General features: G+C 43.3%; 1 protein-coding gene across 41 annotated transcripts in view; it reads right to left on the bottom strand.

Moving 5' to 3' along the window:
• The window catches only part of NT5C2 (5'-nucleotidase, cytosolic II), an 80,845-nt gene that overhangs the window by 7,020 nt on the left and 54,703 nt on the right, over positions 1–19,122 (bottom strand). For 34 of the 41 annotated variants that reach the window (XM_065552578.1, XM_065552599.1, XM_065552596.1 and 31 more), the window contains 10 exons: positions 14,407–14,524; positions 10,883–10,978; positions 8,282–8,373; positions 8,014–8,071; positions 5,858–5,951; positions 4,758–4,811; positions 3,413–3,496; positions 2,524–2,565; positions 530–637; positions 83–149 (listed from right to left, as the gene is read on the bottom strand). In XM_065552578.1, coding sequence (XP_065408650.1) covers positions 83–149; positions 530–637; positions 2,524–2,565; positions 3,413–3,496; positions 4,758–4,811; positions 5,858–5,951; positions 8,014–8,071; positions 8,282–8,373; positions 10,883–10,978; positions 14,407–14,524 — 813 coding nt within the window. Of the gene's footprint in view, positions 1–82; positions 150–529; positions 638–2,523; positions 2,566–3,412; positions 3,497–4,757; positions 4,812–5,857; positions 5,952–8,013; positions 8,072–8,281; positions 8,374–10,882; positions 10,979–14,406; positions 14,525–18,789; positions 18,931–19,122 lie in introns of all 41 variants that reach the window. The other 7 variants (XM_065552614.1, XM_065552612.1, XM_065552615.1 and 4 more) reach the window with 2 other exon arrangements.

Below are 19,122 nucleotides of genomic sequence, written 5' to 3'. Positions count from 1 at the left end.
CCCCAATTATGCCAGTAGGCTGAGAAGCTAAATCTCTGTTTATGCTCATTATAGAATACACATGAGATTGTTCTCGCTTTACCGCCTGAATAGACGATGCCATGCTGCAGAGGCCCTGTGTAGGTACCAATCTTCAACTTGCCAGTAACCTGTACAGAAGAGGAAAGAAATCACTTTAGTGACGGGCAACTGGTGTGGTGGATCTTTTCTGCCTGATTTTTCCTAATTCTTCCTTCTCTTGGACCCCTGTCTCTCCCTGGGAGACTGGAGGCAGCTTTCACTCACATGGAGGGGCTGTGTGTTTCACTCTTCTCCATACACAGTTTGTTGTAGTCTAATTTAGCCAGAAGGACTAAGTTCTGCCCGTCACACACACCTCTGATAGCAATGAGGCTGACCGGGTGTAACGAAAAGCAAACTCCAGCCCAATGCCTTCCATGAATTTCAATGCAGAGTCCAGTCTAGAAAAGTTCCAGTTCCTGTTCCAAGCTGCCTAAAGAAACCACGTGGGTAAGTGTGCAGTACTTACAGTGTCTACTTGCCGCAATACTGTGCCTTCTCCAAAAAAGAGGGGCTTTCGTGCATCCACTAGGATCAGATCAAAGTAGGACTGCCATGGCTGATGAGAGCTCCCAGGCTAGGAAAGGAAAAACCATAAAGCATCAGCTGCCTTCAGCCTCTTCTCAAATCACTTATACATTTTATAATACAAGCACCTATATGTATTGCACCTTTCATCCTGAAGGATCCCAGAACACTTTCATAAACTATATATCGAGGAATCACTCCACACACTGCAAAAATGCAGCCACCTCTGGGTCCAACATGACAGCAATTGATCATCATCAAGAAACACTACAGTTTAGAGGAGAAAGCAAAAAATACTGCATCCAAGAGAAATTCCACTGCAGAGAAATTTAGGAAAGCAGATTATAAATAAACCACAGTGGAATCTGACTGGGGCTGATACTGATAATCCTGCAAAAAGTGCAATGGAATAGTTCCCTAAAAGGAATCTTTTTTTGTTGTTGGTCAAATGGGTAAATCCAACAGGATAGTTGTCTCAGCACCATTCTGTGGTAATGGTTCAGAAGGGAGAGTACTGAATTCCCAGCACCACTTCCTAAAGCATTTTGTTTTCCTTGGAGGTTTCCATCCAGCACTAAGTCCAGCCTGGTTTGGGAGACTGACATCATAGGCTGAGATGGAATGACTGCATTGAACATGTAAGATAATAGATCAGCTGTTGCAGTGAAGGATATTGTAAATTACATAGCTGCCAGTTGGCGTATAAAGGTGACACCCTGCATAGATCCATGCTCACTGGATTATTCTGAGGAAGAGCTCTGTGAAGCTCAAAAGCTCGTCTCTTCCACCAACCAAAGTTGGTCCAATAAAAGACATTATCTCACCCACATTGTCTCTCATATCCTAGGACCAACACAACTGCAACCACATTGCAAACAACACTGGATTCTTGTGAAGTCAGCACCTGGCTTTGTGAGCATTCTCAAAGATGGTAGGAAACAGCCTGGACTCCTACCCACATGTAACCGCTCTGTACCAAAGCCACACATCAGAGGCACAAGCACCCATCAGCATTTATCTATGCAGGACACCTTTCTCTGAAGTTTGCTGAAATCAGCCAGGAGGGTGGGAGGTAGGCAGGGGTTGCCAACACTCCCTAGCTGGTATTCACAAGGATGGGAGGTATTTTTAGTGAGTGAAGGGTGCCCGTTATGAAAATAACCCCTGCTTGAATTTATCGACCTTCACAGCATGGTGCAAAGGCACATATATTGAGTCAAAAGAGTTTTCTAACTATAGATCGTCACTGAGGAGGTGGCAGCAGTTCAGAGATGGGGCTCTTTGTTTCATTTACTGTGGGGAGTTTAATTTAGCAAACTGGTTTTCATTTGTGACATGTGCCCAGGTGCAGTGTTGACAGGCACATGAAAATAATTAAGTAACTCCATGAAACAGGAGCTGAGCCATGCATTGTGTGACTGATGAAGTAATCAATTAAGCTGAATGTACCAAGCAGAAAAAGGTTTGGAGCTCCTGTTTTACATTTAAACATTTCAGGGCCTACCTCTGCCCTCACTTGTACCAGTGTAAATCAGGACTAACATGACTGAAGTCAGTTGAGTCACGCCAGTGAGATCAGTATTAGGACCTAGATATTCCTTTCCATTTACAAAGCCCTTTTGCTCTCCAATAAGATTTCTTATTGGCACCTAAACTTTGTCAGTTTCATACTGATCTTAACTGCAAAATGCAACATTATTAGATTATGTTATTATTAAGGATTCTTGTTTTAAAACAGCTGACAACATCTCTAAATGTTCTATTTATATTTGGATTTGATCCTGTGTAAATAAGGAAACTAAACAGCAACTGTGTTTTAACTATACTTGCTAATCCTCATGCAGTCCATGAACCAGGATTACAATCCTATTACACTACACAGAGATAATTATGTGCATTAATTTATAGTAAAACAGCAGTCCTAGAGTCACATACCTTTGGTCCATGTGAAAAATCAAACAAATAAGTCATAATTTTCTGAAAGACAAAATTAGAAATGATTTACAGGACTTTAAAATATACATTTGTGTAGTTTATAACAACATACTTCTCAGTCTCCACCTTTTCAGACTACAGAACTTTTTTAGTTTTACAATTTACTGTCAGTTTTGGCATTAGATTTTATTGCAATTTGGGAACAAAATTAATAAAACATCAGTTGGAGTTAAAACAGTAATTTTTCTAATCAACGAATAGATTTGCCTTCAAAATCTGCACACTACTTCAAATATATTTTAGAGACCTTTAAAATGATCTGTGAGCTTTCTATACATAATAATGCTGTGACATAATAAGCATTATGTATGGAAAGGCTTTAAACAAATGCCTTGCACCACTAAAAAGAGGTAATTTCCAGCTTCTCTCCACCCGGACAAAGCACCAATTTCTAGCCCTCTAGCCTTGATGGTTCAAAAGTTATTGGTCTGTCACTTGATCACAGATTCAGGATTGTCTGATGCCTTCATGTATGCATCAGAACAGTTTGATTATAGGGAATTTTTGCATTTTGGGGGCGACTGGTTTTAAAAATAACAATACTTTGCATTTATCCAGCACTTTTCATCTGCTGAGAGACTGAGACACAGATGAGGTAACTGACTTGCCCCAGGTCATACCATAAATTAGTATCAGAGCCTGGAATAGAACCCAAGAGTTTTGAAACCCAGTCCTCTGCTTTAATCCCTAAATCACACTACCTCTCACTCAGAAAGTATATAGAATACACTCAAAGTTGTCATAGTGAAACCAGAAAACGTATGAAAATGAATATCCATTTTTTCTTCATTAAATTCTACGCAAATCCAAATATTTCAGCAGCACTTACATCTGTGTATTTATAGTCACTGTTTGTGGCAAGAAACACCTTTCCAACCTCATTCATGCGGCTGAGCAGTAATGGCATTTTCCCCTAAAAGGACACACAAGGATTACAGACACTTTACCACTGGGAAAAACAAGGCTCAATTAAAATCATGCTTGCAAGACCACACATTTTAAACTGGCAACAGCATCAGGAAAACGTCCTTGCACGTAGAAATGAAAAGAGTGGAAGAAATGTAAATGGGAACCATTAACTGCGTCCATGGGTGCTAGCAGACCCTGAACTCCCCACGATGATATTAAATAGTTTAGTGGCACTTCACACACTGTAGCATGCTCACCCACTACCAGCTCCACTTCAGACAAATTGGATGTGGCCCCTTGGGCTTCTGGTAAATTACCAAAATGAGCCCTTTGGTAGAAGGTTTGAACACCCAAGTCTACAGGTAGGGATGTGTCATAATTCAAACACCAAACTTAGAGTGAGTTTGAGGCTGGAGCTGTTTTTATTAAGTTATAAATCCTAATTCAGCCATGTGTAAATTACAAGAGTGACCGAATACCCCAAAACAGAAGTTTCCAAAGCAGTTTGCAGACAGGTAACTAGACTGGTTAATTACTTTAAAATGAAACATTGCAGGCAGGCAATGAGTCCATAATGTGGACTGGCTGGTATCAGTACTTTAAACCAAATGACATTCAGATAAGTTTTTACTATACATGGGGCCTACTCATGGAGACTGGCTGCAGAATGCTCACTTGCAGCTCACACACTTCCTTCAAAGGCAGTCCGAAAGCAGGAAAGAGTTAACAGTTTCAGCTTTCCTAGATCAGACATTGCACTCACTTTGGAGGGAAGTTTGAGAGATTGAACGGTGTCTTGGAATTTCCCCTCCCCCTCGTGCCTCTTTCAGTGGCTGGCTATATCAATACTTCTGTCTGGAAAAGATGTCAGCCTCTTCTGAAGCTGAGGTCAATAGAGCTGCATCACTGTGGTTTATGGTGCTAACAGAACAGCCAGGTAAAAGAAACAGTCCCCTTCCCCACCAAGAGAGTCTGCATGTGCCTCACCAACACCATCACCTCCATCATGTGCTAAATTCTCCTCTATCTTTTATAATCTGTTTAATAGATGTGTGGATGAAAACCAAGCCATGTGGATTTTTGGGTTGGGACACAGGCCGGGTTTCAACTTTCCACTTTGTCTTTGGTTATTACAGTAGAAGCCATGCTTATCAGTTTTCTAATTCAGTAAAACAAATCAACACGTTTTCTCCTTCCCCCACACTTCCTGCCTGTGTTCTCGGTACAGTATGTCACACAGCACAGCAAAGTAACTCCACACTTACATCTTTCACTACATACTTCTCCAGATTCTCAAGTGTCTTTTCCTTGAGGGTTCCCTGAAATAGAAATAACAGAACTCCATGAGATGCTGGGCTTAATGATCTAACACACGGCAGATTATCTCCAACTTCCACACTGTCAAAGCCCAGTAAAAATACAAACCAGGAATGAATCTGAACGGGTGACTCAGAGAGAGAGCATGAACTATCACAAATCCTATGAGCCATGCAGTCTCCTACTCTGGTGATAATTTTAGAGGTGAATAATCCACTTTAACACCATTTCAATCCTTTCAGGAAGGAATGTGATAGAAACAGAAACTAATATAGGTTGCCATACCAGATCAGACCATTGATCTCCAGTCTCCAGCAGTGACCACAGAGCTTCAGTAAAAGGCAAAACCCACCACAAAGCACCTGGTCTATTGTGCAAAAAATGTATGAAAAATTCCCTTCTGAATCTTGTAGAAATCAGATGACAACCGGAAGCATAAAATGTGATCAAATAATATGAAAGTGCTCCATCCTACTCATTATGGGACTCTTCCTGGGAATAAGAGGAGCAGAATCATGCCTTCAGCTGCCATATTTACAAACGTTATTGATCAGGAAATCCAAATAGCATAGTTATATATGTTTGTGTATATAAAATTGGGTTGCCCCCCGCACTAAGCAGAGCATCAAAACTTATGAAATTCTCCAACCTGCACACACAGATTCCTAACAGCATGAAGCAATTAATACTCTACAGTAGATGTACAATAAAATCAATATTGCAAAAATTAATAGTCCACAACTTCAATACATGGTATAAAATGCAAATATGGTTCATGGTGCAATCTTTAAATCACTTGTTAATTATAGCTAAGGAAAATGAGGATTGGATGAGATAGAAGGACAGAGGGAGTCTCCTGTCTAATGAGAGAGAGAATCATTGTCCCCAAGGGTGTAGTCCTGCACCATTCACATATCTGGTCACTAAATGGCAAAACAGGTTTCTTTTACAGGGATATAGTCACATGTTAACTGCTTCCATTTCAAGAGTTAAAGACAGGTGTAGCTCAATTAATGACTAATAAAAAATCCCAAGGAGTTCCAATCACCTGGTAATGAACCCAGTCAACAGCATCTCTGACATCCTGGAACATACTCCTGAAGGACATAAAGAGGTCTCCATCTTTAAACCCCGTTTCACAGCTATGAGGAGAAAGAAGAGAGATCAGATATGTCAGATCAAGAACAGCAGCCAGTGTGCACAGGACCTCTGTGACTAAGAAACAACCAGGGAGACAAGATAGTGCAATCTATCTGACAGACAAAACTCGTATTCCCAACTTGTAGTCATTGTTTCCTCTTTTATTCCTTCGTGGGTGCTGGAATTGAGAGAATGCCCCGTAAATAGTTTCCAGTTAACGGAGTCTATCTGAACAGACCTGGTATATACAGCAGCATGAGAGGTGTTTGTTACCCAAATGTGCTATTCATTCAGAACTTCAGGAAGCAGATTCCTGTCTCTGGACCATGCACTAGTAATGTGGTATTTCAGATTTTTGTGACTGGGTCTCTAGTCTCTCCCTCCTGACACTAATGGAATGGTAAGTACATAATGATTAAGGACATGGAAAGATTTCCATTTTAGGAGTGATTGATAGACTGGGACCATAGTTTAAACAGCTGATAAATAAGAGAGGACAGGATAGAGGTATACAAAAAGATGAACGTAATAAAGTAAATTAAGTGTTGCTGACTATCCTCTTTCATAACCCAAGAAAAAGGAGATATTCAATTAAATTAAAAGTCAACGCATTTAACACTGATAAAAGGTAATGTTGCTTTTTTATATCACAGTGCATAATTATCCTGTGAAACTCACCACCACAAGATACCACTGAGGCCAAGATTTTACATAAGATAGATTCAAAAAAGGATTTTATACTATATATAAAACTTCATGCTTTGGGGCATAAGCCAATCATTAACAGATGCGGATTAAGAAGAAACTCTATTATGGGCAAATTATTCCATAATTGTCCACTAAAGGGTACTGGCCATTTTTCAGAGATAGGATACTGGACACTGATCTGATCCAGAATGGCAATTCCTGTGTCCCTAGGCAAAACTGCATATGTGTTTAACCTTTACTTTCCAAGAATGTAATACCTGGTATCACTTCATAGCTTGTGAATCATTCATGCAGCTGCATCAAGGTTTGCTAGCTCAAAATGTAACCTACCATTTTAAACATACACCTCTTTGCAAGCCCATGTAAATATTGATTTTTAGCCCCCCAAAATCCCATATGTCTCAATGTTCCTTTTCTAAACCAAAAAGCATTGACAGCACAGCACTCATGAGCAACCCCACGATAACAGGTGCTGATGCACATACATGATGGAGGAAAAAGAAAACATGTACATTTCCTGCTTCAAAAAGCTTGCTATGAACAGTAAATCAAAAATTACTATAAAAAATTGGGAAATGTATCCTTTAAAAGTTATTAAAACCAGACTTAATATTTTAGACAATCCTCTCATTAAGTGAATCTGGTTTTTTTTAATCAAACCCATGTCATTAGCATATTTCACTTTTGAGTGAACGAGGTTCTTAACCATGAAAATGTTAAAACTACTATATGGGGAACCTACGTGGCTCTGGTAATTGGCGTTGGGAGTGTTGCCTCTAGGTTACAGGTTCAAATACAAGTCTAATTACAAATACAAGGCATTGAAAATAGACATCTAAGGGCTGTTTGGTGGCCACTGTGTTTGTAGTAAGTTTGTGGTCTCAGATCACAAACTTCCACGTCATCAAACCTCCAACTCATTTGGCATTATTTGTTGGAGTCTTAGCTGAGGCGCCAAGATCAGAGTGGAAATGGAAACCAACCATTCACTTGGTTCATATCTAGAGGTTGTCTCTCCACAGTAAAGTTGTGGCAACTAGTGCATTGAGACAGGTACACAGTATGAGGGAAGAGCTGCATTGCCAATGTCTTTACTGCATCCAATTGGTCTAGGCCTTCAGTCTCCAGAGATGTTAATAGACATTTCACATCAGCATGGAATTCACTTTTATATTAAACAGCTAAAGAGGATTGATCTTAGTCCCAGTGATGTCAATGGAAAGATTCGCATTGACATTAGTGGGAGACTGGACCTCGGTAGAGCAGCTTTGTGCTGTACCCTGCATCCATTATTTAAAACATATATTCAAGACTGCACTATACCATTAGTTTTATAAAATCGGGCAGTAAACGTACCTAGAATACCTGTCACAGTTAGTAAAGAAATCTATTAGGCAAGCCAACAGGTAGGTCTCTGCAAAGAAACAAAACAGAATTTTAAAACAAGAGAAACAACATAAATTAAAATAACGTTTGGGGTAGGAGTCTGGAGGAAGAGAGGTGTTCATGTAACTCAAAGCACACGAGCACAGGTCCCAATGTGCTGTCAGGAAGTCAATGGCAAAACACCCATTCATTTCTGTGATGAAGGATCAAGCCCTACAGTAGCTAACTAGGGACTTACCTGGTAGATTGAACAACGTGTTCAGAATGTAAAACCTCTCTGTGTCATCCCTTTGAATAAATTTATTTGGGTACTGCTCCCGAGTTTCTGGCCTGAAAAACAAGATAGTAAAGGGAAAAACTGAATGAAACAATAGCATACTCTATAGTTCTTAGAATCTGATCATAAAAGGGCCAATTAACTGAAGATTCCCTCAAGCTTTAATCAACACCTAGTTTTACCATATGCTGAGGGGGAAATGAACAGTGTGTTGGTGACACAAAAGTAAAAACACTCCATAGCTGTGTTGGCTCTAGCAAAAATATCCATGGTTGGTCAGTAAAGTGAACAAATCTGACACAGGGAAGCAGAATGGTTGAGTGACCACAGCCTTACCTTCATCCCTGAGCTGATAGCCAGGGGATACTTAAATCCACTGCATTTTCATTGTTTGTTTAAACTAATTAAACTTTCCCCTAGTTTTCATGTGTTTTTTTTTAAAACACCCACATGCAGCTTTCATCAGCAATGTGCAAGGTGGTTCTGCTGGAGATGATAATGAGGCTCTTTGCAATTAAACAGCAGGGTGGCAATGTTAAAAAAAAAGTAATTATTCTCATTCTCTTAAAAGATACTTTTTAAGTGATCACTGGCAGAATTATGCTATTTGCATTCAAAGCATCCATTGTATATATACATAGCAGGACCAAACTCAGGGCACATATCCAACCCCACTGGAGTCTGTGAAGACTACATATACATATGAGAGCTTTGAGCACACATTTGAGCTTTCATTTTTTAAGGTTTCTACTTCCTGCTGCAGAGACTTGCTAGCTTGAGATGAGCTTATCAGAAGGCCTGTTTGATGGCCTCTGGGATTCCTGTTCAGTTGCTACTGAACTTAACTGTTCCTCCATTCCATCAACTCTAGCCTCATATTATGGATTTGAGAACTTATTTGGTCACATTTTGCATCTAGCACTGCACTCCCCCATTTTCTTATTTAAACTTTCTACTCATAGAGGTAAGAAGAATGCTAACAGCTAATGGGGACTGCAGAACATCACACACAGCTTTCACACGGCTTTACTATTAGAATCATAGAAGATTAGGGTTGGAAGAGACCTCAGGAGGTCATCTAGTCCAACCCCCTGCTCAAAGCAGGACCAATCCCAACTACATCATTGCAGCCAGGGCTTTGTCAAGCCAGGATTTAAAAACCTCTAAGGATGGAGATTCCACCACCTCCCTAGGTAACCCATTCCAGTGCTTCACCACCCTCCTAGTGAAATAGTTTTTCCTAATATCCAACCTAGATCTCCCCCACTGCAACTTGAGACCATTACTCTGTGTTCTGTCATCTGCCACCACTGAGAACAGCCTAGTTCCATCCTCTTTGGAACCCCCCTTCAGGTAGTTGAAGTCTGCTATTAAATCCCGTCTCACTCTTCTCTTCTGCAGTCTAAATAATTCCAGTTCCCTCAGCCTCTCCTTGCAAGTCATGTGCCCCAGCCTCCTAATCATTTTTGTTGCCCTCCTCTGGACTCTCTCCAATTTGTCCACCTCCTTTCTGTAGTGGAGGACCCAAAACTGGACACAATACTTCAGATGTGGCCTCACCAGTGCCAAATAAAGAGGAATAATCACTTCCCTTGATAGGCTGACAATGCTCCTACTAACTAATGCAGCCCAATATGCCATTAGCTTTCTTGTTGCTAACATACCTGTAGAAACCCTTCTTGTTACCCTTCACATCCCTTGCTAGCTGCAACTCCAATTGTGCTTTGGCCTTCCTGATTACACCCCTGCATGCTCAAGCAATATTTTTATACTCCTCCCTAGTCATCTGTCCGAGTTTCCACTTCTTGTAAACTTCCTTTTTGTGTTTAAGATCACCGAAGATTTCTCTGTTAAGCCGAGCTGGTCGCCTGCCATATTTGCTAGTCTTTCTGCACATCGGGATGGTTTGTTCCTGGCCCCTCAATAAGGCTTCTTTAAAATAGAGCCAGCTCCCCTGGACTCCTTTCCCCCTCATATTAGCCTCCCAGGGGATCTTGCCCATCAGTTCCCTGAGGGAGTCAAAGTCTGCTTTTCTGAAGTCCCGGGTCCATATTCTGCTGCTCTCCTTTCTTCCCGTTGACCTAAACCATAAACTACAATAATCCAGCTCCTAGGCTAGTTCAATCCTTCACCTCTCTCAAGCAAAGACTGGTGAGCTGAACCATATGCAGTTGTTCATGCGATGCAGACTTCTGCCTGTTCCAGAAAGGGCTGACACAATTCAACTATTTTACCTGACGACAGGATGCTGAAACTGAATTATGCCAGCACAAGTAAAAAGCCCCCACACTGTCCTATAAACTCTTCCCCACACCACGTCCTAGCCTATTTCCAGTGCTCTAGAAAATATAGGCCTCTTTGTACTGTACTGATTTTTTCCCTAGACTTTGAAATATCATTAACTTCAGAACACTCACAGTTTCTTATATATGAACGGAAGTTATAAAAATATAAAACCAGCATCTCTTTATAAACCAATTATCTGCTATTCCTTATGGTTTATTAAGCCATTTATCAAGCCAGAACCAATGACCAGTGAATGGCCAGGTTACCAGTACTCACCCTCTCACAAAGTTAAAGCCATGTGTACACACTAGGAGGTTCCCATAGGCATCGACTTTCAACAGGTTTCCATAAAGTGTATCGAACACCAGGCCTCTGTCAAGGAAGGAATTTAAGATGTGAAATCAGAAACACACTGAGGGGTGACCAAATACACCATACTCAGAGCAGGAACCAAAATCAGCTCGAGTGTGCTTATCTGAAGTAGAATGTTTGAGCCAATTCTTATGTCCCATCCAAAACAGAATTGAACACTGGGGGCGGGGTTGTGCTGATCCAGTCCTAACGTATCCTTCTATTTGGCTTTGGAACCACCCTCCCCACCCCCGGCATTGCCAGGTTGAAATGTATAATTGACCTGCTCTCTATTGATCTTAGAATCATTTTGCTCATTTTACTTAGAAAGCTTAGCTATACGGTCATCGGGGAAGATGTGTAGCTTTCTACACAAGGTCAAGAATTTGGCTCTTGCCTGCCCTTGTGATTCCCTGAGAATTCTACTGAGATGCAATGGAGAGCTGATTGGGGGAAGGAACCTCTCCAGTACTGTGCATCTCTCTGTTGCATTTAGGTAAGCCAGATATAGCATGTCACAGCTGCAAAAAATGCCATGCCATTCCCCACTACCGATTTAAGGGCTGTCTCTTTTCTGCCAAAACCACATTACATGTTTCTGCTCATTTATCTAGTCACTAGCCTTTGGGAAAAGGAGATGCCATAACTGCTGAAAACAGTGAGATGCTTCAAGACTGATTGGTAGTAAGGCTGCTGTCAGTTGTCCTCACATAGGGTGACCAGATCAGCAGTCCAAAATATCGGGATGGGGGGGAGGGGGGGGAGAAGGAAAAAAAGGGGGGCGGAGCAAAAAAAGGGGGGCGGAGTAAAAAAAAGGGGGGGGCGTTTAAAAGGGGCCGGGGGCATTAGCAGGCCCCGGCCCCGCGCGCTGCCCTCCCCGCGGAGCCTCCCACCCCCCGGCCCGCCACGGGCATATGCGGCACGCAGTGGATCCAGGCGGGGGCAGCACGGAGCGGGCAGGAGCCGGGTGGGCGGCAGGGGCCGAATCCCCGCTGCTGACAGGGAGCCCCGCGCCTCTCCCGTCCGCTCGCGGCTGCGGCTCCTTCCAGGCGGGATGCACCTCCTGCCGCCCTGGCTACATGCGGCGCGCATCCCCCGCGCCTACTCTCCCTCCTGCCAGGAAGGAGCAGCTGGACGCGTGCCGCATGTGGCCGGGGCAGGCCGGGGGGCGCGTCCCGCCGGGAAGGAGCCGCAGCCGCGAGCGGGAGGGAGAGGCGCAGGGCTCCCTGGCAGCAGCAGGGATTTGGCCCACGCCACCCAACCGGCCCCTGCCCGCTCCACACTGCCCCCGCCCGGACCCACCGTGCTACCCCGCGGGCTGCAAAGCTGCAGCAGCCTCCAGGCTGTGCTCCCGGCCCTGGGTGCAGCGGCCCGGGCAGGAGCCCTCTGTCGCGGTGGGGGGCTCAAAGCTGAGCCCCCCCGTCTCCCTCCCTTGCCAGCCCCCCTTTGCCTGCTGGGTGCCCGGGTGCCGGAGCTGACTCACCAGCTCCAGGATCCAGGCACCGCCGCCACACCCTCCCTCCCAGGCTTGCGCCGCCATGCTGCAAGCCTGGGAGGGAGGAGGAATGCTGCGTGGTTGGGGAAGAGGCGGGACCAGGGCGGGGATTTGGGGAGGGAGCCAATGGGGGAAGGGGGCGGAGCCGGGGCGGAGCGCAACATTTCTTTTTTGTCCAGTGTCCCGACCAAACATCGGTCCGGACGCGGGACAGAGAAGCAAAAATCGGGACAGTCCCGATAAAATCGGGATGTCTGGTCACCCTATCCTCACATGGGCACCCCTTCTTGGTCATCAGCATGAAGAAGGCAGTAAATTCACTGAACATGCTCAGTGTAACCTTCCTGACAGCTTCATTACGGGCCACCTTCCTATTATGCAAAAAGAACGAGGAGTACTTGTGGCACCTTAGAGACTAACAAATGTATTTGAGCATAAGCTTTCGTGGGCTAAAACCCACTTCATCGGATGCATGCAGTGGAAGATACAGTAGGAAAATATATATACACAGGGAACATGAAAAAATGGGTGTTGTCATACCAACTGTAAGGAGGGTAATTAATTAAGGTGAGCTATTAGGGGAGCTATTATCAGCAGAAGAAAAAAAAATTTCTGGTGATAATCAGGATGTCCCATTCCAACCATTCTGCAGAATTGGAATTAATTTGCAAACTAGACACCATTAAATTAGGCTTGAATAAAGACTGCGAGTGGATGGGTCATTACACAAAGTAAAACTGTTTTCCCATGCTAATCTTTCCCCCCTACTGTTACTCACACCTTCTTGTCAATGGTTGGAAATGGGCCATCCTAATTATCACTACAAAAGTTTTTTTTCTTCTGCTGATAATAGCCCACCTAATAGCTCACCTTAATTAATTACCCTCGTTACAGTTGGTATGGCAACACCCATTTTTTCATGTTCTCTGTGTATATATATTTTCCGACTGTATCTTCCACGGCATGCATCCGATGAAGTGGGTGTTAGCCCATGAAAGCTTATGCTCAAATACATTTGTTAGTCTCTAAGATGCCACAAGTACTCCTTATTCTTTTTGCTGATACAGACTAACACGGCTACCACTCTGAAACCTTCCTATTAGGGACATGGGAACGTATGGCAGTAGGCTCAATGCAATTCAAGGCAGAAGGCATGAAAGGAAAGGGGCTGCCAGACTGAAAACCAGAGCTCAGCAGCCACCGTCCCACTGCCGGCATTTTAGTAAACAATCCATAGAAGCCACCACAGAAGCCAGTAAGACTAAGTCCAGCAAAGGCATGAATGGAATCAACTTCAAAGGTTTTAGGGACACATCAGATTAAAATCAAACACAAACTTCCATACCTCTGCTACTAAGAGACTCTCAAAAGTGTCAGAATTTTAGAAATTAAATTTACTTTGCACCAATATTTGCAGGCATACTTCCTGCATTTCATTCAGTTTAGACAATTAAACTTAACTAGTCCAGTTTTATTTTTCTTCACAGTCAGTTTCACTTTCAGGATCTCTCTTGTGCACGAGGACATTGCTGCAATGTTCGAGTTTCCAACACTATGCAGGAATATTTTATTTCAAAATAATTAAAATAAAATAATTTATGCAATATTCCTGCAGGCTTATATTCTGTAAAAGTTCATTCTCACAAACCCTAGATTTTAAGTAAAATTTCACATGTCGCTCCAATGTTCTTGCTTTATAGGTATTTTGAACAACTTTTTCAGCGGGCCTCTTTCACAGCACTCTCGTTCTTTGCTGGCATGTCTGTTTGTGCAAAAACTGCGCACAATTGAAGTCAGTCACTGCAAGTCAATTGGGTATGTTTTCCCAAATTCTGTGCACAACTGCAGGCTTAAAAGGTGCCCTCTGAAAATTTGAAATTTCATGTCTATGAACTTCACAGAACAAACATTCAAAGCCACAAGTAGACTGGATCAGTATCTCTTAGTTATTTACCTGGTAGGGAATGAAGGATCATAGACAAAACTGAGCAGCTCCTGAGGGTATCCAATGGAAACCAATCTTTCTACGGTCAGGTCAAATCCAAGAGATTCATATTCAGGGGACTTATACACTGTACCAAGATAAGATTCCAGTTAGAAAATACAAAAATAGCTCATGGTTAAACAAGGCAGTTAAAAATAATTTTTCCATTCTCCCTCCTCCCTCTTCCACACTACAACACTCAGTTCCGTCATTATTTTCCTTCTCTATTTCAGGTTCACTTGCTCCGCTGCTTACATGATCATGGAATTAGATCATGCTAGAGGCTTTTTGCAGAATGGAAGTGCAGTTCATATTTCAGCAGCAGAAGGCACCAGATGAAATATAAAAGTCAGTCCATCAGAGCTCTTTGCCTCAGAGGAAATATATTCCAAACAGCAGCTCCCTCTCCTCCCCCACCCTCTCTACACACGTCTTAGAGGCAGAGAATCTGAACTTCTTTACTGCTGTTACACCTGTTACTCGGGACCCAATTCCATAGCCTAATATTAGTGTCAGGAATTCAGCTAGGAGGTGTTTATAAGTGCTGTGGGCTATGATAGCTTCCACAGAAGATACAGTAATCAGGTCAGCATATAATTTGTTAATAAAACTATATGGTACCATAGAAACCTGTCAAATGTTACCTTCTTGCATCAAAATGTTATTCTTTTAAACCAGTTTATTATTTTAATATTTCATTTATAAAATATACCTTCGCTCAATGCAGGGAAAATGTACTTATTTAACAATTTCATTCAATGATTGTTTGATAGCTTCACTGTATTTCTGTGGACAGTATGTTGAGGTTTGCTGCATGGAAACTGTCACTCTCACAGAATCTGGCCCCAGGATGCACTGAGGTCAAATAATTCCCATCACAGTTGAGATATATATTTAAATTGGCCCCACTGTACTAATGATTTGGAGGCTGCAGATGTGTGTGTCATAAACATGTGCTATTTGCATGGTAAGCTCTTCAGAACACAGACATGCTTTTCTGTGAGGTGCCAAGCACCTCTGCTGGAGTTATAAAAAAATGCTAAAAATAATAAATATATCTACAGTCCCCAAAGAATTAGTACAGGTAAGAAAACATGCTGTGGAAAAGAGAGACCAAGTCAGAGAGGAGAAAACTTATATGTGAAACTACTGAAAAAAGGTGGAAAAGGAGGAAGATCATGAAGGAAAATCAGGTGTCAGACAGGGACAGATTATAGATTATGGTGACTGTCATGAGGAATCACATATGTAGAACTGAGCAAAGTGATTTTTGGTTTCCAGGAAAAAAAAAACTGGTCAGTTTTTAACCAAAATGATTTTTTTTTCCTCGATTAAATGAAAAACCAACATTTTTTTGTTCTGGTCAAATTAAATGCTAATTCAAACTGACATTTTCAAAATAAAATGTGGAGGGGATCTGACATTTTCAAAATGATTTATGATATTTCCAAATTTTCTGTTTTCAGGTTTTACTTGGCCAAAACTATTGCCAAATTTGACCCAAATTCGCAAATAGTTTCAGCTCCCCCCGAAAACTGCATTTGTCAGTGAATTTACTATTTGCCAAAAAGCTTTGCCCAGCTCTACAGTAACATATGTCGTCCCAGGTATTATCTGGCTGACAGAAATCTAAGGGTTCGTTATTATTTTTAACAAAGGCCTATTATCACTTCGAAAAGCAACAATCAATAGTAAGCTTGAACACACTTCTAATACTAACTTACTTAGTAGTAAAGGATACCTAAAAGTAATAATGTAGTTAACAAAATCTTCACGCTTTTATTATACTAATGGTAAACATATAATAAAGTTATATGACATTTGCTGCATGGGGCCTTCTCAGTGCAATAGGAACAGAGAGGCTGATTATGTTGTGGGTGAGAATGAGGGGCAGAAATAACTAATATAACTAAGTGAGGTTCTTACGCACGAAAGCTTATGCTCCCAATACTTCTGTTAGTCTTAAAGGTGCCACAGGACCCTCTGTTGCTAATATAACTAAGAGAGCACAGGATTGTGCAGGAAATCCTGGGGGGTGATCTAGAGTGCTAGTGAGCAAAAGGAGGTCAGAACAGAAAGAGCACAGTGAAGATCATGAAAGATCAGAGTCTAGAAAAATGAATTCCCTTATTGAAGGGCTGCTAAAGGCAAATTACTGAAGGAAACAGTAAGAAATATACCTTTCATGTACTGTAGATGGGTAAGACAGATGCCCAGAGTTCCCCATTTATTAAGGCAGCATGGGACAAGGACATGCTGAGTTAGTCACAGGGGCAGTACTTGAGGGGGCTTGTGGGGGCTATAGCCATCCCAAAATTTGCCTTAGCCCCCACCCAGTAGCCACCTCTCCCAGCTTCTGGTTGTGGCGGTTCCTTCAGAGTTGGGCACCCGGCCAGGAGCCGCTGCTCTCCGGCCGCCCAGCTTTGAAGGCACAGCGGAAAGAGCTGTGGCTGCTGGCCAGGCTTCCAACAGCAGACACACTCACTTCTCCTTCCCCAGATTCACTTGCTCTCACTTCCCCCTGCGGTTCACCCCAGCCTGCAAGCAGCAGCGGCCAGGGGAAACGGACTGGTACCTGAAGACCTCACACACACCTGATCTGCAGAGAGGAGGCTTTAGCCGCTGGGCTAGACTGGAGGAAAATCATCATCTTCTTCCATTCAGTCCCTTTGCGCTCAGGGATCCCCTGACAGATTTGCAGCCCTGGCTGCGCTGCAGAGATTTGCACAGTCAACTCCTCTGCTGATGCTAGCCTTGGCCAGAGATGTGACACAGCTCCTCAGCAGCCGGCAGTCCAGAGGCTGCGAGCCCCATGTTTACACTTAAGTCTCCCCTTTTTTGGGAAGCTGGCGGGACGCTGGGGGAACTTGCCTGATGCTAGAGGTGGCCGTACCTGAGTAGGTCTCCACTGAGCTGGGGTGGGGGGCAAGGAGCCTGTTTGCTGGTGTCTCTGGCTCAGGCGTGGGAGCTGCTGTGGCGCTGAACAAGCGTCAGGCTCCTGAATACTCGGCTTAAAGAGACAGCGTGCAGACACACTCACTCGGGAACGTGCAGTCTCCCACACACACTCCCAACACACACGTACAGTCTCCCACGCACTCCCCCCAACTCATGTGCACAGTCTCCCTCACATGATACCCACAACACACACATTCCCCCCAACACACACACGCGCACAGTCTCTCTCACACGCCACTCCAACAAATGCACACTCTCCCAACCCACACCCAGTCTCCCACGCACACTACCCCAACACACACACTACCCCAACACACACACACACACACACACACACACACACACACACAGTAAAATTATAATGTGGTATGAAACTTGGGTGAGGAAGCACCTCCCTAAATGGCACCCCTGAAGTAGGGGCAGGGTGGTTGCTGACTGGTGGTGAGGCTTGGCAGAGCATGGTCCGGCTGCAGCCAGCCAGCCCTGGGGAGCAAGCTCAGGTCTGTGATGTCCAGGGCCTTCCTCCCTGCCTGGTTCGCATCCCCAGCGTGCAGCTCCCTGCCACAGTGCCTGCTGCAGCGGCACATGCAGGACAGAGCGGTGTGTGGGTAACACTTCCTACAGCACCTGTGCTCAGTTAACCCTCTCTAGCACTGAGGCCCCCTGCTCCAGACTGACCACAGTATCAGTTGCTGTATTACGGCTCTGAGTTTCCAAATCTTCCAAATGTCCTACTTTGCTCACTTCACAGGCTAGACGAAGTTTAAAACCGACGTGTTCGTATATATTTTTATTCCTCTTTTGAGGATAATATAGATAAATCACACATTTAAGTGACAGAGGGTCCTGTGGCACCTTTAAGACTAACAGAAGTATTGGGAGTATAAGCTTTCGTGGGTAAGAACCTCACTTCTTCAGATGCAAGAGTGAGGTTCTTACCCACGAAAGCTTATGCTCCCAATACTTCTGTTAGTCTTAAAGGTGCCACAGGACCCTCTGTTGCTTTTTACAGATTCAGACTAACACGGCTACCCCTCTGATACTTGACATTTAAGTGCATATGGTTAAAAAAGAAATGTGTGCGCCCACAAGATGTATAGCGCAGCCTCCCCCCATTTTCTGTCTAGCCCACCTCAGCCCCTCCCTGTCCCCACCCCCACCTGGAAGAAGCTGGAGCCCTCCTAGTTCTTCACACAGACCATATAAATTTTTTTAACCTGCTGTGCAATTTCTCCTTGGTAATCTGGCCAAATTCCCAAGGGAACTGTGATTTCTTTCTCTATACAGAACTTCACTATTCCCTTCTTCTAAAAACCCTGTTGCATTATGTTGCTGCTATGGGAACAGTTTGTCGAAAGCTTGTCTCTCTTGGTCCAATAAAAGATATCACCTCACCAACTTTGTGTCTCTAATATCCTGGGACCGATACAGCTAGAATAGCACTTCAGACACGAGCAGTTGTCATTTCTGGAGCCCAGAGACGGCTGTAGTGACCCCTACATACACATGTACAATCTGAAGAGTACTTTGGGATCCCTTTTAGATAAATAGAAAGGATTTACGATCAATCCCAGTGATACACCACGAGGAAAGCGTGGCTGCAGCTAATACAATGCTGTCTTTCAAATAACACCCTTATTTCTCTAACAATCTTTCAGGGGAAAGGGTAGTGGATTCATATTTTCTATGTGCATCATGCAACCCATAAAATACCCTTATTCCATTTTT

The sequence above is a fragment of the Chrysemys picta genome, chromosome 7 (assembly GCF_011386835.1).
Source record: "Chrysemys picta bellii isolate R12L10 chromosome 7, ASM1138683v2, whole genome shotgun sequence".
Taxonomy (NCBI): domain Eukaryota; kingdom Metazoa; phylum Chordata; order Testudines; family Emydidae; genus Chrysemys; species Chrysemys picta.
This window is presented reverse-complemented; position numbering and strand designations above follow the sequence as displayed.